The 26,097-nt window shown below is 48.9% G+C and overlaps 1 protein-coding gene across 1 annotated transcript in view; it reads left to right on the top strand.

Moving 5' to 3' along the window:
* The window catches only part of TCERG1L (transcription elongation regulator 1 like), a 206,949-nt gene that overhangs the window by 165,603 nt on the left and 15,249 nt on the right, over nt 1–26,097 (top strand). The window contains exons 8-9 of the mRNA XM_063103498.1: nt 1,146–1,215; nt 21,034–21,169. Coding sequence (XP_062959568.1) covers nt 1,146–1,215; nt 21,034–21,169 — 206 coding nt within the window. The remainder of the gene's footprint in view (nt 1–1,145; nt 1,216–21,033; nt 21,170–26,097) is intronic.

The following is a 26,097-nucleotide window of genomic DNA, read 5'->3' as shown; positions in this document are numbered from 1 at the left end:
TGGATGGGCCGCTGGTGGCAGGAGGCTGCCAGGAGGGAGATGCCATGCGGATGGGGTGAGCCAGCAGCTCACAGAACTAGACCCCCTCATCTGACCACCAACCCCGCTCTGTACATTGAAAGAAAACCTATGAATAGATTTGAATTGAGAGCTGGAGACAGAGGCATTGCTGGGATTCCGAACACACCGTGTACAGAGTCGTCAGGTTTTATAAGAACAGGCGTGGAGGGCTTTGCAGGTGTGGAGTCGACGCACTCACGATGCGTGGTGTGCTGGTGGCAGAGCCTCTGCAGGAGCCAGGTGCAGGGCTCCAGTCATGGGGAGGAGCAGGTGGGGACATGGAGGACACTGCCCATGCTGTGACAAGGGATGGTGGACACAGAATGAGAAGCAGGGAGCGTCTGGAAGTCGCTAGGCCTGTCAGGGCAGAAATGACGATGCTCTAGACCTGTTGTCACACTCACTGTCCTCTTTCCTCCTTGGAGACCAGCACCAAACCCCAAGCTCCTGCCTCTTCTTCATTCCAAAGCTCGCCACACAGTCACAGGGCCAACCACTCCTGGGGGGACAGGGGGCTGTGTCTTCAGAACCCATTTGGCTTTCCGATGTGGATGTCTAGTCTGTAGTAAAGTGCACACAGTGTGCAGGAGGAGCCTGGTCCGCCTTGCAGCGGGCAGAGGACTCACGGGGACCAAGCAAAGGCACGGCTGATAGTCAGCCCTTCCATAGAGCAGCTGGCCACGCAGCCAGTCCCGGTCTCGAGGCTGGCTCACGAGAGCGTGAAGGCAGACGTGGAACAGCAGGGCTCGTGCCAGGCCTTCATCCTGAGGGGTGAGGGAAGGGCCAAGGGGGGGCCGCCTTCAGTTCTCCGTCCCCCACCCCTCTGGGAGGTCCAGCAACCTCTAGATGGACAGCCACTAATAACGACCTTTCCACAGAACAGCAAAATCAGATCTCTCTTGTGCCAAAATACAAAAGAACGTGTACCAAGAGTAGATGACTTGTAGGATTTGGTATCAGTCTTTACGAGAAATCTGTTTTCCTACTTTCCAGATGAGTCTCTTTGAGAGCGTGTGTGTGCTGCCTGGTGGTTTGCCAGAGCGCTGAGCTCTGACCCTCCAGCGATTAACTTGGTTTTCTCTCAGCCGACAGCAGCGACGGGTCCAGTTCTGAGGACGGCAGGGAAGACCAGAGCCTGAAAACCAAGAGGAACCGGTAGGTGCCACGTCCTTTCCTGTGTGCCTTTCCTTAGTGGGCGCTCGGGGTGTGGGAGACAAACGGCATCGGTTTGACGGTACTGACTTTGAGTAAAGACTAATTGAACTGCCGAACAGATGGCAAAAGTCCTCAGGTTCTCTCTCAGCAACTGCTCTGGGCACCCCATCGAAGCAGGTGTCTCTGGGCACCTCAGACGCTGTGCACACGGCCTGGTGCCCCATGCCCAGCCCCGGCTGCACCCCTGAGCCGTGTAGGAGCGGTAAGGGTGGGCAAGGTGTGTGGTGGTGTGTGTGCTGAGTGACAGGGTGGGCTTAAGGTTGTCAGCCTGGCGTGGTGCTCCAGCTCTGTGTCCTGCTTGCTCAGTGACCTCAGATTTCTCATCAGTAAAATGAGATGAGGCCTGTGTAACTGCACGTTGCACTGGGTGGATGGGAAGCTCTCCAGCCACACAGGTGTGTCATTGCTTGGTTGTGGTGGTTGCAAAGCCCAAGGGTGCGGAACCCCTCTTTCCTATGAAACCAGGGGTGACTCTTAGCCCTTCAATCCCTTCTGTAAGGCCATTGGCCAGCCCTTCCTTTCATACTGAGTTTCGCATAAAGGGGTAAAAGTGGGGGATTAGGAATCTAAGTTCCCCAGAACAGGAGAGACGGGTGGGATGACATGGCTGCCAGGGCACCTGTCTTGGGCAGGGAAGCGTGGAGTAAGCCTCACAGGTGTTTCCTGAGCGAGCTCGCTGTCGGCCCAGGTGGTGCCCGTGCGGGTGTCCCGTCAAGGCCTGGGGTTCATGCGGCCCAGCAAGTGCATTCACAATTGCTCATGCACAGGTGCAGCCCCTCTCTCGGGACATCCTGGGCCTGCGACAGGACCAAACGCAGTGTTGAGAATGTTAGCATTGCATGTATTTCCTCTTTAACACTGTGCCTTAGAAGCAGCACCATGTCTACGAAAGCAAACGCTTGCCGCTTCTCACCTCTTCAGCCCTTCATCCCGTGGCTCTTTAGCAAAGGACAAAACCATGGTGGGGGCAGGAGGGAGCAAGAACTAGTGTGGGGTCGAGCCGGTGGGCACCTGACAGGCGGGGGTTCCAGGGCAGACTCTTCTCTCTAGCGGACACCCACAGAGTGACAGGCCTGCAGGATAAGATACCACAGAACTTTCCAGACAATGCAAAAAAAAAAAAAAAAAAAAAAAAAGATAAGCACTGTTCTCCCTAACTCAGGGAGGTGGTTTTGCAGGAGGTGGGAGGTCTCCCCCTCCCTGGGCTTATGGTGCCTGGCCCCACACTCAGGCTGCCACCGGGCAGGGGTTCTGTGTGGCCCTGGCTTGACACTTCCCACCCCTCCCATGGGCCTGTTTTCTTGCTGCCCCAAATCTTCTCCTTGGAAAATCTCTTTTGGGATCAAAGGACACTTGGGGATCCACAGGGGTGGACAGGAGGGCTCTAGGAAAGGGAGCATGTGTCCTCTCCTGTACTCACGTCATGTGTTCACCACGGACACCAGCTGAGCCAGTCTCTGCTGGTCTGGATCTATAAGCTCAATTTGAAAAACAGGATGCGCTTCCTGAGGCATAAGAGAAATGGAGATGTAATGATTTTTTGATGAATCTTGAACCTGTGTAGGAGGAAAAGCTCAACAGGATCCAAAGTAGCTGGGATGTCTGCCATATCGCCTGTCTTCATTCGCTGTCCTGTGGGACTGGCCTCGGATTCTCAACAGTTGGCATTTCAGTAACGTCAAAACATTAATTTAGGTTTTAATCATCTGAATGACTTCCATAATTGAAAACTAACTTTGAAACAAACACGGATGTTTTGCATGATGCCGCCCAGTTCTGGCAGTTGTACGTTCCCACGTTCGTTTCTGCCTCGAGGCTTCTGTGTGAGGCGCAAGCGTCCCTCAGGCTCCCCGGACACTCACATGTGGCTGCCGTGGGCGGCTCTGTCCTCCCAGCACCATCTGGGAGGAACACGCTTGAGTGGTCATTCAGCAGCTGGGCTGAGGTCCTGGTGTGCCCACCAAGTCCTGATCATTCCCTTGCGAGCCAGTTTACAAAGCCGCCCTGTTCTTCCTGGAGGCTCTGTCACAGGCAGGTTCCCAGCTCTGCCGCTGCAGCACCGTCTGCACCCTGTGCCCAGAGCTGATCGTCCTCAGCATTTTATCCTTCTTCAAGTACTGCTCGACCTCCTAACTGCATTTATGTACTTTTACATAGTAGGATCTGGCACATGTGGTCAGACAACATGCCTCCGTAGAGCCTGCTGGAATCAGTCAATTTTGACCTGCACTTTTTGTATAAATAATGTAATTTTTCCTCATCAAAAGCACTTAAAATCCTCCTGCAACATGTACCTCACTGGCAACTGTGTGATGATGTTAAAGAAACAGGAATAAACTGTGATGCAGGTTGCTTGGGATGCTGGTCGCCACTCCCTGCCTTTCTTACGGACCCTGGCACGATTGATCTACGTTTGTGACATTTATACATGATGGAGTTAAATCAATTGCGCCAATAATTCAGGCCCAAATGATACTTTTCCTAAAATTCCTTTGGAGGAGAAATATGTCACAATGACAAGCTTTCAAATTACTAAAATATTTTAAACTCCCTGGTGGGTGCCATTTCAAATAGCTTGTTATTTACTATTTCACGGAATGTGCTCGTGATGCATGATCATAGATCTTCCCTGGGACCAAGAAATTGATTAATCATTGCATGTCCCCTTTAGCGCAGTGCCTGAAGGTCCCCCAGTTTCTGTTGTGTAGGCCTTTTTATAGTTCAGACCTGTTTTTTGAATATGCTGTCTATTTTAGAGAGTTGGGATTTATTTCAAAGAATCACACTGAATTAGGGATTCAGCAAAGGTGCGTCATTTGGTTTGAAAATCAGAATGAACTTATCCACATTAGAGAAGTAATTGCCAGTCATGTACATGTCTTCGAGCCCCTTCATGAGGAGCCAGGTTTTGCCAGTCATGAGCCTGGGGATTTCTGCTACATTCATAGCTTTTTTTTTTTTTTTTTTTTTTTTTTTTTTTTTTTTGTCTTTTTGTGACCGGCCATACTGCGCTCAGCCAGTGAGCGCACCAGCCATCCCTATATAGGATCCGAACCCGCAGCGGGAGCACTGCTGGACTCGCAGTGCCGCACTCTCCCGAGTGCGCCACGGGGTCGGCCCTACATTCATAGCTTTTCACAGCATCAGAGAGTAACACTGTTCTTTTGTGTTTTCTATCATTGGCCAGATGGCCTGGAAAACATATCTATGTTTCTGTGACATTTGGTATAGATTTCTTGTACTAAGAGTAACCAAAAGAAGTCTCTTGGCTTGGAATATTGTTTATCAAAGTAGTTTGTAAACTTTGGGGATATCCAATTAATGGCTTTGGATGTGCATGGTAAAGTTGACCTCCTACCATAAAATTGTGACATCAAACCCCAACACTTTCTTGGGGCTCTATACAGCTTTAGCTGAAGACCCAAGAGCCTGGCATGAGCAAGAAATGTCCCTTATGGTCACTTTCCTCCTTGCCCAAATATGCCCTCCTTTACTCTTAGCAAACCAAGGTGGCCATGGTGCCCCCAAATCATTTCTTTTGGATAGCACTGGGGCATAAAAGACTCTGGGCCACTCTGAGGAGGTAGTTTCTGTAAGAAATCCCCATCCTAATGCCCATACATAACCGTGAGCTGCCTTCTGTAGAGCTGTGTGGCTATAATCTGTCTACCCGGGGTTCTGCGCTCCACCTGGAGGCGACCTAGGGTGGGGTGGGTCCTTCCAGAGCAAAAGGAGAACACCACCATCCAAAAGACAGAACAACTCAGTGATAACTTTTGATGTGCATAACACAAAGCCCAGTCTGCAGGCTTCGCAGCCACTGCCCCTGAGACAGTCTCCAAGTCAAGCCCACTCCCCTGTTCAATCAGAAAGCTGCTGCTCCCTGGTGCAAAGGACAATGAAGAGCCATCAGTGAGCGTGTTCAGCAAGGAGCGGCAGCACATGGTGCCTCTGTCTCCACAAACAGAGCATGAGACGAGCCCCTCTCACATCTGCAGAGATGCCTTCTAGGATCCCAGAGCCATTGACTATTGAGAAAGTGAGAGCATCACTTCTTTGAACATGCTTTGCACTAATGCTATAAAATGTGTGGACTCCAAGTTAAAATGGCTATGAAATTATGTCTTTAACTTATGCCTAGACAGCAACAGAATTATCTGCATCCCAGTGTCAGCACCAGCATCTCATCTGATTCTCTGCTGACTTCATGACACAGGAGAGTGCAGCGTCTCTCTGTGATCTTCGACGTGCTTGGAAAACAGATTATTAACATCCTCTTACCTTTCACTTTATTCTTTGTATTTAGTTCCTGATTGTAGCTGATCAGTTGGTTCTGTATAGAAACCTGTGGTTTTATAAACAGTATTGAGTCTGTGCCATCTGTCATTAGGTCATTCTACGTGAGACCCTTTATTGGTATCGCCCATGAGAAGAGGCGGTGTGTGAGCAGCAATTTGTCATGGGATTCCAATTTGTCTTTTTAGGCTGAAACATAGACATTCCATGGAATTTAGTTACTTTCCAAAATGGACTATAAAACGTACGTGTTTCTGAGAGGGGAGAGTAGACAGTCAATGCTGGGTGCTAGTCATGAGACCCATGTCCTGTTGTGCTGCACATGGACACAGCAGGCGTCACTTCCTAGAGGCTGGGGAGACAGTCAGGGTTCGCTTCCCGTTTCCGTGAAGTTTTTCACTCAAATGGAGATAAATCTGAAATCTGAGCCCCAGGAGGCCCTTCTAGACTTGAGCCCCAGGAGGCCCTTCTAGACTTGGTTCTAGAGTGTTTGACCTTCATGGTCTTCCTCAGTTCTCTCTTAGGTTCTCTTGGTCTGCCATTCGCGTCACCTGACTTGGTCGCAGAGTAAGCTCTTGGAATGTGCTATCATCACACTTTTCACACAGCACCGAGGGAGGGGGCTGGGGGTAGTGGGGGCCTCCTGTGCTGGCAGCGGGCATGTGAACTCTGAATGACACCACGGTGTCCCTGATGGGTCTGACCCTCCCTTGCACGAGTAGGACCTCCTTCCATGAGGGGCTTTATTTATAAAGTCGAAAGAACCTGAAATAACTGCTGTTTGCTGGGGAACCTTGGACCTTCCCAGCTTCTGGACAATCGTTCAAGTTCAACACAACCCGCATACGTAGGCAGGTCCTTCCTGCTGTTTCAACTAAGTCTTAAATAGTAAGTCAGATTTTGACAGGCTTTCACGGGAGGAGACATGCTGACTCCTGCTGTCACGTGGTTCTCCTCGCCCCCCCACCAGGGCAAGGCCCTAGAGTCCCCTCCGGGCCAGGAGCAGGTCAGGTGAGGGCACAGTCTCCTATCAATTCAAGAATCTCCAAAGAGCTTTCCCATCTGCATTTGGGGCTGTCTGGCCCCTGCACATGCTCCAGAGTATTGGGAAATATCTTCCCTGACAATGGCCTTTAATTTTAGAAGGCGGTTTTAATTTCCAACTCTTCTTTGATCTTCTGACTTTAGAACTCTCTCTCTTTTAAATGGGATCTGGGGAATTTCCTATCCCTAGAACTCCTTCTTCCCTGCTGAGCATCACGTGCCCAGGGGGACTGTCCACACACCTTCCCACACATTACAGTGACAACTTCTGAAATTGCTGTAGCTGTTTGAAGTGGAAGTTTATTTTCTTAAGTCAGCAGATTGTTTCCTGCTAGCGTGGCTCATGTGTTAGGTCCTCACTGGAAGGCCCTACCACTTTGCTTCCTTTCCAGGAGGTGGGTCTGTCTTCAGAAATCTTTTTGTCCTATTAAGTTGACACGTAGGAGAACTTACCACCAGATTATGGTTTGTCAGGGGTTCCATGCATGTCACTGCTGGGACACAGAGAGATATCGCCAAGCAGGAGAGCACATCTACCCCACACCATGCCACTTTGCTCACAAGGCTGGTTACCAATAATTTGTCCCATTCTATGACCAGATGGAGGTATAAATTTATAATAACCTGAGGTCATTTTCTCTTGTCTCCCATGAAAGAGAATGCATTTGTCCTATATTTGTGAGAAACAATAGGTTAAGTCTGTTTGATCTGTTTATTACTTCTGATGTGGAAAATGCTCAGCTTGAATGAATGAGTAGAGCTGGGTGGGGCAGACCAGGGACACTAGAGGCGGGGAAGAAAAGTGATTAGTTCTGAAGGGGGTGGCCTAGGATGAGAGGCTTGCTGCGAGGCAGGGAGAAGCCAAAGAGAAACAATCGTGGAAAGGGAAAACAAGTCAGGTAAATTCAAAAGATCCAGTTGACATGAAGAGAATTCTATCAAAGCACAGGAATTTTAACATGATAGGAGGAAAGACAGAGAGCTTAAGACAGCCAAGCGTTTATTTAGATGTCTAGAACTGTGCTGAAAAATGTCCAACACAACGAAAAAGACAAATACATACACACAATTAAGCAGTAATAGTTACTTTACCTATTTTTAACTTTTTATGATGGAAAAGTTCAACATAAAGAAAGGAGCAGTGTACTTAACCCCCTTGTGCCCTTTTCCTGGCTTTAGCAGCTATCTCAGGGCCAGTTCTGTTCATTGCTAGTGCATGCTCCACAGGTTATTATGAAACAAACCCCAGATTTTACATAGATTTCACCTGTAAACATTCTAGCATACATATGTAAGATATAAAGGTTTAAAAAAATACAGCTATGGGAACATATGCACACCTGAAAAACAATTCCTTAATATTATCAGATAGCCTCCCGGTCGTGTTCAAGTCCTTGATTGTTTTATCTTTCAGCTGAGCATCCAAATCAGGTTTGCACATTGCGCCCTGTTTATCTTTCTCCTGAGTCTCTTTCAATCTATAGGTTTCTCTCCTTCTTCTACACTAATTTTTTTTTTCTTGTGTTTTAAGGAAATCAGTTTCTTCATGACGGTGGAGGTCGCCATAGTCTGGATACACATGTTCATGCCTGTGCTGCCTCGACGTGTTCCTCTCCCCTGTGTTTTTCGGACATGTGTAGTCATACCTGCAGGGGCTATCAGATTTACGTTTGGTTAGAGCTTCCTCGTTGAGTTCCTTCCACCAGGAGGCGTGTAATGTATGATCATTGGCCTTTTGTGATAGGAGCAGATGATTTGCTTCGATCCAATATTCCCTTAGGGATTGCTAGATGACTGGTGCCTTAATTCTATCATTTTGCTTTCATTTACTAGCTTGACTGCTTTTATAAAGAGAAACTTATCCTCAGAAACTCTTTGGTTCCCTTGAGGTCTAGTGTGAACAGCAAACACAGGACAATGCTTGATGCTGTCCCCTTAATATCAATTTTCAAAATAACGTGTTGGTTCCATAGCATCCTCCAAAGACGACCAATTCATTATGCACTCCTGGATTTACGTAATTTATATATTTTAATTAATTTTAGTTTTCTTCTCTATCCAGTAAAAGACAGTGATAGAGGATGTCTCATTCTTGGCGGTGGTTGGTTAATGATCCCAGGCATGAGGTGAACATTATCAAAACGTAGGTGCACGTCTAAGACATTTTTCCTGCATTATTTTTGAGTATTTGTTCTATTTCATTGCTTTGAGTTTCCCTCTTGGAGACTCCAAGGACACGCTCTGGTTCTTCTCTGCTGTCCTCCCGAGTCACTGCCTTTGTCCTTTCTGGATGTGTTGACGGTATTTTCTGACTGCTCCTTTCTTCTTCTACTTCTCTGAAGACATTGTCTGTGACGTTTATTCACTCCTGTGTTCCTCCTCATTTGTTTTTCATTTCTAATTGTTTCCCTTTTGTTTCTAATTATGTCCTGGATTTTCTCAGACCTTTCTTTAAATCTTTCCTTTTTTAATATTCTTATTTTCTCAGATTTTTCTATTCTGATGTATGCTGCTGTTTTATAGCACCTATCATTTTCTTTTAAAAATTTAACTCATTTTGGGGCAGTTAACATTTTCTCCAGACTCTTGGGCGCATCTCTTGGCCTCTCCTCTGCTGGCCGGTGGGACGCGACTCTGCCCGCTAGTCTGTTCTTGCAGCAGCCATGTGCGGGCTGGACTGTGACGGTTTGGGTTATTTCTGTCTAAGTGGGTGACGTAAAGGGAGGTGGCCTGGGATGGTGTCCCCGTGTCTTGGCTCTGGGGGTCCCTGCCAGTGTCTGTGATTACTATGGGATGTGGGGCCTTTGGAGATCTGCCTCTGCTTGCAGCCTCACCCTCACCTGGATGGATCTCCCCTCCCCGTGGCCTGACGTCCCCGCTTGTTTGATTTAGATCGTGCTCACAGCGGTTTCCCTTTAGTACTGAGTTTTATCCGGAACAGAGCCTTCACAGACCCAGCCACCCTGCCTGCCCGGCCCTCCTAGGCCCCCTTGGCTCCTCTGCAGTTTGGAGCCCGCGAGTGCCCCAGCTTCAGCTGCTCTGCGATTAGCCTGCTGGGCCGCCAAGGCGGGGACGCCGCTCTCAGCGTAGGGACTTCTGCTCATGGCGCTCCCAGGCTTGCCAGCACCTAAGACCGAAGGACGAGCCACCAAGTGGGCACCTGGGTCTGTGCACCCACAGTTTGAATTCTCAGGGACGCATCTCCCCTGAGATCGTGGAGGTGCGGTCAGTGGCTTCTGTTCTGTTGCTCTGATAGACCGTCTGTGTTCGCGTGTGGATTTGAGGAGTTTTAAACAAACTTCCCCTCTGCCTTTGCTTTATTTAGCATCATGAGGTCTGTTTTTGTTTTAAATCAGAATTCCCTAGAGCCTGTGTCCTGAGGTGCATGTGATTGGGCTGATATGTTTCCTCCAATATTCCCAAAAGGAGCACCCAGAGGCAGCAGGAGAGGAAAGAAATAAGTTGCTGTCAGTGGTGGCGGTGGTGGTTGGTTTGTTTTCTAAGGAATGGCCTCCACCAGCCATGCCCAGATACTCTAGGCTGAGGCCCCAGCCAGCTCCCTGGCTCCTCTCAGCCTGCACATACTAAGGGTGAGGGCTTTGGTGATCTCACGGATGCTGATAGAAAATTACCTGCAAGAGCCACAGTGCAGCACCAGACTGGCAGGGCTTTGTGTCCTCATGGTGACAAGCTCCCAAATGAGGACACTGCATAGGTCACAGGTACAGAAATACGTGATAGTGAGGTGATCAAGGACCTTCTAATTGCTGGAGAATCACTCAGAGTAGGCCCAGCCAAGCACTGGTCCTGGCACAGCCACATTGTGGGGCAGCTGTCAGGCCAGTACCCATGGCCCGGTCAGCCACAAGACTGACCTGCTTCTAGTGACTCGAGAATCTGAGCTTGCTGCTCACTGGACTCTGACGCTAAACAGAATGAGCCCCCTGCCATTGGCAGCCAGACACCTGTCGGCCGGTGTTTCACCACTGGAGAAACCAAGGCCTCTGAGAGGTAGAGTGGCCTCTGCAGGACAGACACAACTGCAGCTGGCAGACCTGCAGGCCCATCAGCATTGGGGAAGGTCTGGGATGGCTGTAGCTCCCGATCCCCTGGCACAGTCTTCCTCATTCCATTCCCTCTGCTTGGCATGACTCCCGGCGCAGCCATGACCGCGTGAACAGCAAATGCAAGAAGGGACCTGTGTGTGTGATCACACTGAAGGCACAGAGGACGTGGTCAGCATGGGGGCCTGTCTGGCCTTGGGCAGAGCCAGGAATGGTTTGGGTGAGCCCCATGGCCCCTCCTTGGCAGATGCTATCAGGACCAGAAGGACTACTGATATCAGGACAGAGGGTGCAGCCAGTGCACTACTGGTGGGGGGGTAGTGAAGAGAGTGCAGCAGAAGTGAGCACAGGGGTGTTGGTAGGAGGTCAGTGGTCAGTCAAGCAGAGAAATCAGAACCGAGGCTGTGGCCAGGGGACAGGTCCCTGGAGGTCCCAGGATGGCCCAGGGCCCAACCTGAAGCCCGAGTCCTGTTCCTCCAGACAGAGTCTTTGTCCCTGCACATCCTAGAGCCTCTCTGCACACTGGGCAGCCTTGCCTCTGCATAAGCACAGGGAGCAGCTGTCTCTGCTAAGCTTACCTGGCTCTGTGCATAACCCCTGCTTGGGCAAGCACAGCCAGGATTTTTCTGGTGGCTGTGATCCTTCCTGAAGAGGCATCCATCCCAATTCCATCCATGGCTTTGAATCCTGAGCATCCATGTGAGCAGGGCAATGCTGGCAGACCCAATGCCCCTGTGTTCTGGTTCCACTCAGGGACCTGGAGTCCACCCCGATTGATGTGCTGGGCTTCCTTACAGCTGCCAGAGGCATGCGTCTGTGCAGCATAGTGTTGAGGCTAAAGAACCAGGGAATACAAGTCATTCAAAGTCTGTCTCATCTGAAGACCATTTGTTACAACCACATGATAGAATGTCTGAGGCCCCATAAGGCAAAAAGATTCATAGAAACGTTGATTCCTGCAGAATTTCATATTGTGTCTAACACTGGAGTTTCGGTATGGCAGGATTTTTATGATAAATTCCCAGCCCTCTTTGCTGGAAGAAAGAGCAGTTTCTCCCTATCCATTAAATAAAATATGAGCTGCCACCCAGATGAACAGAAAGCTGGAGCCTAGCCTGGGGATAGCTTGTGTGGATAGTCAGAGTCTACCAGAGACAATGAAGGTGAAGAATCATCCCCATGATTATCACCCTCATTTTCATCATTGTTATCATCACATAATCATCACCACAATCAATATAACACAATCATCATCACCATCACCATTGTATTAGTCTGTTTCCATTACTTATAACAACGTACCTGAAACTGGGTAATTGACAAAGAAATAATACTTATTGCTTACAGTTTCAGAGGCTGGGAAGTCCAAAGTCTAGAGAATACATCTGTAAGAGCATTTGTTGGTGGGTAGTGACTCTGCAGAGCAAAGCAGGGTGTCATGTGGCAATGGCAGAAGCAGAGAGAGCTGGCTCTTTACCCCTTATTTTAAAGCCCTCAGAGCCAGGCCCATGACCACCATTAAACCATCAATGGATTAATCCATTTTCTTGGGCATGTCCTCACAATCTAATCACCTCATCAAGGCCCCACCTTTCAATTACCATAATAGGATTTCCTACCCTCTTAACACTGTCACAATGGGGGGTTAAGTTTCTAATACATGGTCTTTGGGGGACATAATTCAATCCAAAGAGATCGCCATCATCACCATCATCACCATCATCACGACCATCATCATCACCACCATCATCACCATCACCACCATCACCATCATCACCATCATCATCACCATCACCATCACCACCACCACCACCACCATCACCATCACCACCACCACCATCACCATCACCACCATCACCATCATCATCATCATCACCATCACCACCATCACCATCATCATCACCATCACCACCACCATCACCATCACCACCATCACCATCATCATCATCATCACCATCACCACCATCACCATCATCATCACCATCACCACCATCACCATCATCATCATCACCACCATCATCACCATCACCACCATCACCATCACCACCATCATCACCATCACCATCACCATCACCACCATCACCATCATCACCATCACCATCATCACCATCATCATCATTACCACCATCACCATCACCACCACCACCATCACCACCATCATCACCATCACCATCACCATCATCACCACCATCACCATCACCATCATCACCACCGTCATCATTACCACCATCACCACCATCACCATCATCACCATCACCACCATCACCACCATCAGTCACCATCACCACCATCACCATCACCACCATCATCACCATCACCATCGTCATCACCATCACCATCACCACCGTCACCACCATCACCACCATCACCATCACCATCACCACCATCACCATCACCACCACCAACACCACCATCACCACCACCACCATCACCATCACCACCACCACCACCACCATCACCATCACCACCATCACCATCATCATCACCATCACCATCATCACCATCACCACCACCACCATCATCACTATCACCATCACCACCATCACCACCATCATCACCATCACTATCACCATCATCATCATCACCATCACCATCATCACCATCGTCACCATCGTCATCACCACCATCACCATCACCATCACCACCATCACCATCACCACCATCACCATCACCACCATCACCATCACCATCACCACCATCACCACCATCATCACCATCACCATCACCACCATCACCATCATCATCACCATCATCATCACCACCATCACCACCATCACCACCACCACTATCACCACCATCACCACCACCACCATCACCATCATCATCACCACTATCATCACCATCATCATCACCATCACCATCATCACCACCATCACCAGCATCATCACTATCACCATCACCACCATCATCACCATCACCATCACCACCATCACCATCATCACCGCCATAACCATCACCATCATCATCACCACCATCACCATCATCATCACCATCACCATCATCACCATCACCACCATCACCACCATCATCACCATCACCACCATCATCACCATCACCATCACCACCATCATCATAATCATATCATGATCCTCCTCATCATCATTGTCATAATTGCTTTATCATCTTCATCATTACCACATCATCATCATCACATCAGTATCAGTACTATTTATAGACCAGCCACTGTGCTAAGTAATTTAAGTGCATGATTTCAGCTTTCCCATCTGGAAAATGGGGTTATGATGATGATTTGATGAGGTGATACAGGAAAAGTGAGGAGGAGAGAGTTTGATACAGAGTGACAAACAGATATCACACTTTCTTATTATTTCATTTAATTCTTACAAACAAATTCCAAGTAGTAGTATTATTGTCTGTACTAATATAGATGGAAAAATGGAGAGAAGAAATGGAGAGTCAGTGAAATGATGAGACTTGCCTAACAACATAGGAGGGTCCTTGTAAAAGTCTGTGGAAAAATAAAATTGACAGATAATATGAATCTATCCATGAGCTTTTTGGAAGTACCCTCGTATAGAAAGTCAGCGGGAAAGTCCAGATTCAAAGCCAGGGTCTGTCCATTTTCAGAGACCAAACTTTTCCTTAGTGCCCGACACTGGGCCCCGTCACTCTGTCCCTGCCACGTGGATCCTGTTCTTGTCATTGCTGTTGGCACCACTGGGGGCTAGAGAAGATGGGTTTTGCACAGGCTGGTGCACAGTCACAGACAGACAGCTGTCCTGAGACTCGCCGGGTTTCTCACCTTGCTGGAGTCCTCAAGCCTTGCCCTCAATTCCTGCATGGCCTGAGCAGTAACATCAAAACCATAGTGCATTTGCGAAAGCAACCTGGTATTACGAATTCTTTTGACACCTCTGTTCAATGAGAATAAGTTCAATGGCCACATATTCAAAAAACTTACCAAAATGTGGCACATATTACATGCTGGACATATTCTGAAAGAATCTCCCAGAAGGGCATGGGTCTGCAGTGCCAAGACAAAAGCTGGGATGGGTCGGCCTGCAAGGACAGGGGCTCTAGTGCAGATAAATTCGGGCTGCCAGTGTGGCTCCCACTCTCTTTAGGAAGTGGGACCTGGAGCTTGGCTGCTGCTAATGCACCTCCAAGGAAATCCCAGAAACAAACTCAACCACAAACCTAATCCAACAAGCATTTGTTCCCTACCTGCTGGACACCAAGTACAGGCTGCCTTCAGGGACCTCACCTGCAAGCACAGGAGACCGGTCTGCAAGTGGCTCTTGACCAGAAGTCTGCAGCATCACGGCAGCTGCAGGAAGACCGTGATGTGAGCACAGGGACAAAATGCCTCAGCCACAAGCGGATGAGACCTTCTGGGGAGATGACCAGGTGACCAGGCAGAAGCCCAGCCAGGACTTGTGGGTACACAAGGGCACAGGAAGAGCATGTGGGAAAGACAGCCTCATGGTAAAGGCACAGAGGTGCAGAGGAGGTTGGTGGAAGATGAGGCCACAGAGAATCCTGTGGTCCTTCTGCCAGGGCTGTCTGTGTGTCCTGGACACAATGCGGGGGTGGGTGGGGGTGCAGACCCAGTTCACCCTGGCAGCACATGAACTTAGCCTGTACCGCAGGACCCCCTGCCCTGTGGTGATGGCCAAGAGAAGCCTCAGGAGATGCGGAGGCAGTCTGCAGGCGAGCGCAGCCCATGCTGCGGAAGGGCTAAGCTTCCTGGCACAAGCCAAATATGAGTGTTCTGGAAAAACCCTGAGGCTGGGCGGTCCCTCCTGGGAGTCGGGGAAGGTGCAGTGCTTCCGGGGTTGGGCTGGAAACATCTGGCACTGAACTTCCTTCCCGGGAAACCCTGAGCTCCTGATCTCCAGCTAGAGCCTCTCACGGTGACCACAGACGGTCTCTGGACAGCCCTGCTGGGCACTTCGCTCTTTTGCATGATGGGGATGGACCCTGCTAGGGGTGGAATTGTGTCCACCAAAAATTCATATGTTGAAGTGAGGGAGGGAGGGCGGGAGGGCAGGATGAGTGACCTGACACTAACAAGTCTTAGATGGGATGTCGCAGCTCAGAGTCTGGGAACAGGGCCCTCAAATGCAGCCTTGGAGATGTGTCAGAGGCCAGGTGTACAGCCAGGGTGGCCCAACACTGGCCAAAGGGCATAGCATCTTGTGCAAATGTGCATCAACCCTGACGTCAGCAGGTGAAAGAGAGAGGGGCTCTCAGTTCACGACGCAATAGTGGAAAATCATGTTTCACTCCCCTGAGAGCTTCTCTCAGGAGCGTGATCTTTCTGCAGGTTCAGGGATCCGAACCCTTCGACTCATATTATGTCTGCATTTGCTTTTCATGTTGACACTGTCCTGCCCTCCAGAGGGTACCTGTCATCTCATGTCCCACCTGGGAGAATGAATAATTTTTAAAAATACATCAAGGAAATAGTCATTCAAGAGTCTTTTTAGGTCCAGGAAGATATTTCCCAACCACACTTGAAGGGTGTGGGGAAGGCGGGCCTTGGCCCCTCAAGTCCCGACAGCAAGTAACCATGCACTCCAGGGCTGCTGGCGGCAGGGAACCCACAGCCACTCGGCCTCCCAGGAATGCTGCTTGGCACTGTCCTGGACTTTGCATCACAGGGAAGCCCTGGCTGAGCAGACAGAGGCAGAGCAGGAGCTGAGACCCAGGACTTGGAGGCTGCTGGGCTCCTCATTACACTCACAGCGGAAGGTCTCAGCCCTCCCACGGCCTCGGAGACTCACCTCAGGGCCTCTGCATAGCTAAGCCCTGGGTCTGGGGTGTTCTTTTCCCAAGTACACACAGGACCCCTTCCCCTCTCAACAGTCTGTGTTCATGGGGTCCTACCTGCCCCACGATCCCCACAGTCCCTCCCCACATCTGGGTTTCTTTTTCTTTTTCCTTTTTAAATTTCCTAAGCATGTAACATCTCTGACTATGCCACCTAACTTACTTATTTAGCAGAGTTGCTCCTTTGTAACTCTGTGTCCCTCTCTCTAGAATGTGAGCCTCCACCGGCAGGGGCCTTGAATCCCAGTGTGGGGAGCAGTCAGCTGCAGACATGAGCTGGAGGGGGGACTGTGGGGCCCTCACCATACCTCTCCCTGTCATGGTGCAGGTTGAGGAACACAGCAGCTGTGTGGGGTTGGGAGGGTCTATAGTGAATGCACTCCAGGGCTCAGAGAATCTGTACAGGCTGCCTGGGCTGGGCAGAGGCACAGTGGCCCTCTGGAAATGCCTCCCGAATGGAATTGAGACTAATTTAATTGGATCTAAGTTCTGATAGCAATTCTCTGACACCAACTGGTTGTCCTGTGCTTCATTCTGTGCCTGACATAACTACCCTGAGACAGTGCAGACCCCACATGTCAAGCCCAACAGGATTGTCCTCATCTCAGACACCAGCTGCAAATGACACCAGGTTATTTGCAAGTCTGTCCGACTTGGGTACAGATTCTGGAGCTCCCACACCTTTTTTCAGGTTGGGTAACTTGCTAGAATGACTCACAGAACTCACTAAAGTAATGTACTTATGACTACAGTTTTATTGTAAAGGTAATAACTCAGCAACAGCCAAGTGGGAGAGACGCACAGCATCCCAGGGGCAAGAGCCTGTGTCCCCACAGGGCTGGTGTCTGCCTCTCTCCTGCATGTTCCTGTGTTTACCAACCAGGAAGCTCCTGAGCCTTGGTGCTCAAGAGTTCTGCTGGGGTCTCACTACAGATGCATGACTGATTAAATAACTGGCCAACAGACTGAATTCAATCTCCAGCTTCTATCTCCATCCTCGATAGGGGGTAGCAGGGAGGCTGAAGTTTCAACCTCCGATCACATGACAGACAGCTCAATCCCTCCCTTGAAACTCCCTGAAACTATCTAAGGATCCAGTGAGTCCCTCATTAGCATACACTCAGGTCTGGCCTGGTCAAAGCGTTTTTCATGAATAACCAAAGGCTCCTATCTCTCCCACATTTCAAGAGTGTTTGAAGCTCTCTGTCAGGAACTGGGGACAAAGACAAGCCTCACTCTTTAGATTCCCATTCCTGTCTTTCCAGCACACCACACTGCCAACCAGCTCTCCCCAAGGGGGCTGGCCATGCTGTTATCAGTGAGGCTGCAAGGGACATGGACCTGCTGTAAAACAGAACCAAAGTCAAGGGCTGCACAGCCTCTGGAGGCCACCCGGGGCTGGCCGTCAGCAGGGACCCCAGATGGTGGGCTGGCACCTGCACACCAAGACAGATGATGCTGAGGCAGACCAGGGCCGCTGGGGCATCTGCCACAGTAACTGTGCCCAGCTTCTCAGCCCATCACAGTGCAGATGAGCAGGGCTGTCCTCCTGCCCGGCCGCGGCTGGCGGGACCTGCCCAAGGCATCTGTCTTTGGCATTTCCTGCTGAACATTGTTATGATCAAGTGGATGAAAATGTGGGAGGCCTGTTTATCAAATTTATAGAAACTGCGAAACTAGGAGGCAGAGCTAATAAGCTGATGGCAGAATCAAGATGTTTAAATATTTCAACAGAACGAAATTATAACAGGATGCATTTGCATCATGGAATTGCCTCTTTGCGAGGCATTTTAAGATCCTCTTGTCTGAAACACGCATTTCACCACAAATAAGGTTCAGAGGGTTTCTGTAATTTGGTGAAGGTCGCACAGCAAGCCCTCCTCAGCTGTGAGGCTCAGAAGTGCCTGAAATCTGGCACAGTGGCGGGTGGACGTCTCCAGACCAGGCCCTCCCTCGAAAGTCATCATCGTCTCAACCTGAGTCGGTGTTTAAGTCTCTTCCCCCTCTCATGCTCTGCCTTTGGGAAATGGACAAATTGAATGCCTTATTTCTGCAAAGCCTCCATAGTGACAGCATTAGTGGGAACACCAACCAAAAGAAACCTCATGGTGCCGAAAGTCTGCTGCACTGTGGATTTCAGCTCCGACACGCGTGTTGCAGTAGTGGATTCATGTGTGTGCACAACCACTGAATTCACGGCCCACTGGACTATAAACTCCATGGCAGGGGGTGCTCCTTATTTTGACCACAGCCCTGCCCTGTGCCTCATACAATGCAGGGCACGTTGTGCACACACAGACCCTGGGGAGGGCAGGAGAGAAGACAGGAAGGAAGGAGGGAAGGGGGAAGGATAAATAATTAATGCTTGTTGTTCATGAAAGGAAAAATTGTGGCTGGACTTGCTGTGTCTAGAATCCAGTGCACTGAGTCGGGGTCTTGTGTATTTTACAGCATATTGTGCTGCCCTCTGCACAGGAGCAAAATCAGGAATCTTTGGCTTTAGAGACTTACCAACATGGGACAGACACAGGTGTGTGCACGCGCGCACACACACACACACAGGCACTGCACACACACGTCATTAACAGCTCAGTTAACATGCTCAGAGGGATGGGCTGAAGGGCAGAACCAGGAGAGGAGAGCCCTGTGCTTGCAGTGTGGGTGGTTACCACAGTGGCTCCACACAAAAAGGAGACCCTGTGGTTATGGTGCAAAGATTTGGGGAACACCTGCCCTGGGTAAAAGGTTGGGTAAGACCAAGCCCCTTTCAACCTATGCATTGCACCTGAAAAATTTCCCAAAGCAATGTGGCAACTTAACCAGTTTCTGTGATGTAGCAAAACCGTCCCCACCCCGCGCATCCAGCAACGCTGCTGTAGGCACCCAGTCAATGTAGCCTTGGGGACACCACCTGTCACTTCAGTGAGACTTCGGCTTGAACTAGCTTTACTGTAAGTATTAGGATTTACTTTCTGTTAAAGACACAAGGATCATTTAGCCATAAGAATGGCAAAAATATATTCAGCTAGTTTGCATTTGCTTTAGACGAATTCTAACTGAACTGAGAGCGTAGCGGTCTGGAAGTCATCCAGCGGTCTGAACAAAATATTTTGTTGAATAAGCTACAACATGTAATCATCGGCAAGAGCATCACAATGTTGTATTAATTGTATTTCAAGTTACAACAATACAAGGCATGTTTCTCACTTCTATTTTTAACTACTGAAAATTTATTACAAAGAAATCCCAATTATGCCCTTTGGAATATGATACAATTGCAAATCCACTGGTAATTTTCTTTTTTTTCTAAACTCTACATAATTGCATAAAAAGCAAGAATGTAACTTCTCCTGAAATAGTTGGTCCATAAATAAAGTTCCCTAATGGGCTGAGCCACCTTAGTTTTTTGTTTTGTTTTGTTTTTGTTTTAGTTTTTGCACCTTTTTTATTAGTTTGGATTAGTCCATGTTCAACCCCTGGGAGTGAAACACTTGTTAGACATAGAACATTGCATATTCTCAGCATGACCTAAAAACTGTAACTAGCATATTTCCATGGCACCTTGGATAGACAGTGATGGGAAAGCTGTGTACCTGGCAGGTGTCAGAGGCCAGACTGGCTTGGTCCTGGCTACTATATGACCATATGTCCCTTTTCCTCTCAGTCTCCTCTCCTCCTCTCCAAATGAAGAAGTCATGCAGACCTCGCCTCATGTCCAGACCCCCCAGAGGAGGCCCACTTGGGCCAGATGACCCTGTGAGGTGGAGGCTGTCCTGCACATTACAGTATGTAGGCAGCCTCTCTAGTCTCTGCTCCTAGGTGCCAGCACAACCTTCCCAGTCGTGACAACAACAAATGTCTCCAGACATTGCCAAATGTCTCCCAGGCAAATCACCTCCAGTTGAGAACTCTATGCTAGTGTCAAAGAAAACCAGAGCTGGACAGTAGTTAAAGTGGTAAAAAAGATTATATTTAGAACTACTGCAGTAGAGGAAGGGAGACCTCAGTATAGAACCAGGCTCAGCTTGGAACCCAGCATGGGCAGTCGGGAATCTACAGCCAAGGAGCAGGTGGGCTCAGTGGATGGGAAATATGAAGTGGAAACATCAGGGGTGAAGGGGAGATTCCGGCTCCACTGACCTCACAGGATTCTTGCTGAAGGCAGGCCAAGGTGGTCAGACATCACCTGGGGATGGTGGACGATGAGGAATTGGATAAGATTTCCAGGTGATCAGATGTCCAGGGCCTGGGGTTGTGACTGAAGCAATTTAGTAGCCCTCGAGGCTCCCTGGCTGGCAGCTGGGTGCAGTTCCATCCACACAGGGCTCATGGTCTTCTCATGTGGGTGCCCCTCCACTAAGGCTTTGGTCCCCTCCTCCTGCCCTAAATCCAACAGGGCAGTTTGCATTCCAAGAGCCAAACCGGTCCAGGCTTTGAAAAGAGTTTCGAAAGAGTCTTTGCTTGTTAAAGAATGTGTTAAAGAGGGTTTTTAAAGGTTGTGATGAAAACCAGTTGTGTCTCCAAAGTCGTGTTTAACTCTCTGAGTCTTCTGCCTCTAAAGGACCGAAGGCCATGGGAGTCCGGGGCCGGAAGAGGCGGAGAGAGAGGACAAAGGCACCAGGACACCACCCCCCCAGATCCTCCTGCCCCTGGAGGAGCGCGTGACCCATTTCCGAGACATGCTCCTGGAGCGAGGGGTAAGGACAACCCTGTGGGACAGCGCGAGGGCGGAGGGACTTGCAAATGGTTCCTGGAATCAGCAGCCGAGTGATCTTGCCCTGGAGTCTGTGGGGCTTTTTTTCCCTTTTCATGTTCATGATTAGGCTGAGTGATGTTTAGATGCTAAATGACTTGAGGTCAAGGGCAAACCACCCTGGAAAGGAGTTCTGCTTCTTGTCTTAATGGAGACAAGGAGAGCATGGGAGGTGTAGGTGGAAGTTCCCGGGAGGCGGGCAGGTGGGGTCTAGGGAGGCCTGGTCACTTGTGTGGCGGGAAGGAAGCACCCACCTGTGGACATGGTCCCTGCTGGAGCCGCGCCAGCCTGCAGTGCCCCTCCTCGGCATTACCTTAGGCGAGTGTGGGCTCTCATCTATGGATTAATGACTACATTTTGCTAAAACAGGGATATCCTAGTTTTAGCTGATTTCTGAATGTACTTTTGAATTTGGGGGGTGGAGGGGCTTTTTATACTTGAATCTCTTTCCAGTAAATTTTATTTAAAACTTTAGTGTTTGGTGAGTGAGCCAGATACAGTATTTTAGCCCAATTGGATTTCTGTACGAAATGTGACTGAATGTAGAAGGTAGTGATGGAACCTGTATGTGGTGGTAATTATAGTGAATGCTGTAAATGGCCTTGTGGATTCAGAAGCAAGTTGACCCTCAGTCGGTCCCAACCCCAGGCTGTTTCCTGGCCTGGGCCCACCCCCAGCAGGGGCATCTGGGAGCTGGGGTGTAGGGCCATGGAGACCCAACTCCCCCAGAGCTGGGCAGTCCGAGCTGGGCTCTCTCAAAGGCAGGGCTGGGGCACTGTCCCCAGGTTGGGTTAAGCCCTAGGGGAACAGGAAGACCTGAGCAGGTCCAACTCCTGTGAGTTCTAAGTAGAGAGGAGCTTATACCCCCACCCCCATGGAGACCTCTCTTCCTTTGCAGCATGGATTTGAATATGGCGTCTCTTTATGTGTTGAGTCACTCACTGAGAAATACAGCACAGCCCTGGCCTTGAGGCACTGGGGAAAGTGGACTTGTGAAGGCAGAGCACCATGTGTCAGCCGCCACTAACAAGGAACACAAAGGGCTGACTTGGACACACGTGCACGTTCAGTGATAGACCCTGGCACGTGGCATGGTGGACACATGGCATAGTTGCTTGTTTTTCCCAAAGACATGATTTTAAAAACTATTTTTACTAGCTGAAATTTTATTTTAAAAAGGACCTGCATTCCCTCCCTCCCCTGGCAACTTTCATTTTTTTTCTCCAAGCTGTAGAGATGATTTGATGACGGCAAACCTGGTGGTAGGGACACCCGGGTCTCACTCCTGCCTGTGTGTGTTCCCCGCCAGCCGCTCAAGGACACTGCTGCCCATGGGAGGGGGCAGCTCAGCCAATGTCCCCACTGTCCTTCAGCCTGCGCTTGGTTAGCTCTCTTCTCCACTTCTGCATAATCCACTCAGACCCTCCTGCTAGCACACACGGAGCACAGGAACCAAGCACGGGTGGCATGTGTTTGGAGCCACACTGTCCTGTCCAGGCACCTCTTGGTCCTGCTGTGGAGGAGTGGACCTGCTTTTGCAGCTCCATCCTCATCCTGCATCATTCACAGAGGGTGTCAACAGTATGTGTGCCCTGTCAAATGCCTGTCTGGGGCCATTGGACCAGCTCCTGGTCTCAGAGGCATGGACCTAGTGTTACCACCCAGTCACCACCACTGGTGGCTGCCCTCCTCCCTTCCTCCTTCTACTCTTGGCATGGGGAGGTGGTCTTTGTTTAATGAGGCCAAAGATGACAGGGTACAACTGGTTTCAAATAACTTATGTCAGACCTAAAGATGTATGCCAAGTTGCCAAATATATTACACAAATTTGTGATACAGTCCCTTCTCTGGGGGGCCCTCCCTGCTGTCATATGACACCTACGTCTATGCTCATGTCCCTGCTATGCTGCTAGACCAGGGATCCTGGAGGGTCACATCTCAGGGTGCCCAGGCTCCAGCTCAAGGTTTGGTGCTTAGCAGGTACTTAGTGACTCCCCTGGGATCTTCCTGGTCTCTGGGTGGGTGCTGTGCACCCAGCCCATGGAGCACTGATTATGGAGTAATGAAGGGCTCATCTTCCGGTTGTAGCTGTTGCCTGCTTCTCCCTTCTTGGCACTCATGTGCCCACACGCAAAAGTGACATGACAGAGCCCCTCCTGGCAAAGCCCCCAGTCCTGGGATTCCTCTGCTCTGGAGACCAGGCTGGTGGGCCCTCCAGAGTTTCCTCGTGGTGATCTCATCAGCTATCAGACCCACACGCAGGAGTTCTCTGCCCTTTACCCCTGTTCCTCTCCCAACTGCAAGAACATTGCAAGAATACATGTGCTTCAGAATTTCTAAATAGAGCTAGCCAGTTGGTCTGGTTGAATTACCTAGCAGGAGACGTGATCCATCTTCCGTGAACTTGACGGCATCATGAACATTTGAAAAATGTAAGCAGACACTCATTTCAGCTCTTTAGTGTCTAAGCTTTCTATCTCTCTGTTTTGGAAACCAACTAGGCCCAATTTACCAGCACAGTTTTAACCTAACCTGCATGGGAGATTAGCACAGCCTAAGAGGTCTTCCTTCCCTTACCAGGGCAGGGATGCTGGCTGGCTACATTTATATGGTCTCTTAAATTTACCCAAGTGTACTTGGTTGAGAGATTTTGCTAATGAGATTTTCAGTGCATTCTTACCTGATCGAGAGTGGGTGATTCATGTCAGCCTTTGATTCTGAGATTCTTATATAAGAATTAGCAAAAACACCATCAAGATCTGAAGCAGCAACCACAGTGTTGTGTGTTAACCCTGGGAGAGATGGGGGTGAGGCCTGGACCCTCATTTCATGAGGACTTTCAGGAGAAGCTCACTCACAGCTCATGAATAGAAAAGATCAATCTGAATTTACTGCTAATGTGATAAAGCCGTGCCAGCACTTATGACTTGCGGACTTCATAAAATATGCCAGCAGATTTGCTCATGCTCCTGAGGATTTGATAGCTCAGCCATAAGCTTTCTAGTTGCTTAAATAATGAGACACAGAAAGGCCACTTTTTCATGGGCCGCGCGATGAATAAGATTTTTTTTATTGCCTTTGTTCAATACTTCAGTTCAGAAATTCATGTATGTATGTGATGATGCTGCTGGGGGGATTTGTAGGGGTTTAAAAAGGGCAGACCTCAGGCTCTACCATGTGGGTTAGGGATTGGGGGAGGGGGATGATGTTTTGTGGTTTTGAGGTACGTACCTGTTGGCTAATGAAAGGTTCCTGCTTTCTGTTTGTTTTTTACTATAGGAACACGATGGAGCTTTCTTCTAAAACATTAGTCTATAAAGAAGCAGGTTTAATTGAATAGCAGATTATTAACTTAAACCTACCTGTTCAGATAAATGCATTAGAAACATTCTATTGAGTAAGTTTCCCATCTACAAAGTATCCCTCACAAGTAGGTAACACTTTCCCAGGAGCCAGGAGAGAAATGTCTTTTCTAGAATACCGGATCTTGAAAATGGGCTTACTTTCTTGATCTCTCTTTCTGTTAGTTCATTATCAGAGAATATAAGTGCAACTGATTTGGGGCCATTGATTTTGTATCCTGCAACATTACTAAAATTATAAATCAGCTCTAAGATTTTTTTTGTAGAGTCTTGACTTTTTTCTATATATAGGAGCATGTCATCTGCAAATAGGGGCAGTATGACTTTCTATTTTCCAATTTGGATGCCCTTTATTTCTTTCTCTTGCCTGATTGCTCTGGCTAGTACCTCCAGTACTATGTTAAATAGAAGTGGTGAGAGTGGGCATCCTTGTCTTGTTTCTGTTCTTAAGAGAAAGCCTCCAGTGTTTTCCCATTCAGGGTGATACTGGTGGTGAGCTTGTTATAGATGGATTTTATGGTGTTGAGATACTTTCCTTCTATACCTAATTTGCTGAGAGTCTTTATCATGAAGGGATATTGAATTTTCTCAAATGCTTTTTCTTCATCTATTGAAATAATCATATAGTTTCTGTCATTGATTTTGTTGATGTGGTATAGAACATTTATTGACTTGTATATGTTGAACCATCTTTGCATTTCTGGGATGAATCCCATTTGATCATGGTATATAATTTTTTTGATGTGTTGCTGTATTCTGATTGCTAGAATTTTATTGGGGATTTTTGCATCTGTGTTCATCAAAGATATTGGTCTATAGTTTTCATTTTTTGTTGTATTTTTATCTGGTTTTGGTATCAAAATGATGCTGACCTCATAGAGTGAGATTGGGAGAGTGGCCTGTGTTTCAACTTTTTGGAATAGTTTGAAGAGAATTGGTATTAATTCCTCTTTAAAGGTTTGGTAGAATTCAGCAGTAAAGCCATCCAGTCCTGGGCAGATCTTGATTCACGGACTCAGGAGATGCACCTGGCTCCTCTGAGGGGTGCCACTGTGGGGGAGCCTTGGTTGGCTTCTCAGGACTGGTCAGCTTCTGGAACATTGGCTGACAGTGTGGCTGGCTACACAGAAGAGCCACCTGGGGTCTGGATTGCATCTGTGTTGGAATGAGGAGTTCACAACCCCAGATCACATTGACCTGGCCACAGTGGTCCCTCCCTGCACTAAGATGGGCTTCAGTCATGAGGCTGTTACTGTGAAGTTGGTGCAGATGAAACAGGGGCTCCCTATCAGGAGTCCTTGGCTCACAGGACAGGGTGCACCTTCTCCCAAGCACCAGGAAGGACAGCTTTGACCCATCCTTCTGCACCTCCTGCCCCAATGAGTAATGGCCATCACCCCTTCCCTGCCCTCAGACACTTAAGTAGTGTTGCCCCTCCAGAGCTGTCACAGGTACTCAGGCTTGGGCATGGCTCTGTGTCCATCATCATGGATGAGGGGCTGTGGACATG

The sequence above is a fragment of the Cynocephalus volans genome, chromosome 7, assembly GCF_027409185.1.
Source record: "Cynocephalus volans isolate mCynVol1 chromosome 7, mCynVol1.pri, whole genome shotgun sequence".
Classification (NCBI taxonomy): Eukaryota; Metazoa; Chordata; class Mammalia; order Dermoptera; family Cynocephalidae; genus Cynocephalus; species Cynocephalus volans.
This window is presented reverse-complemented; position numbering and strand designations above follow the sequence as displayed.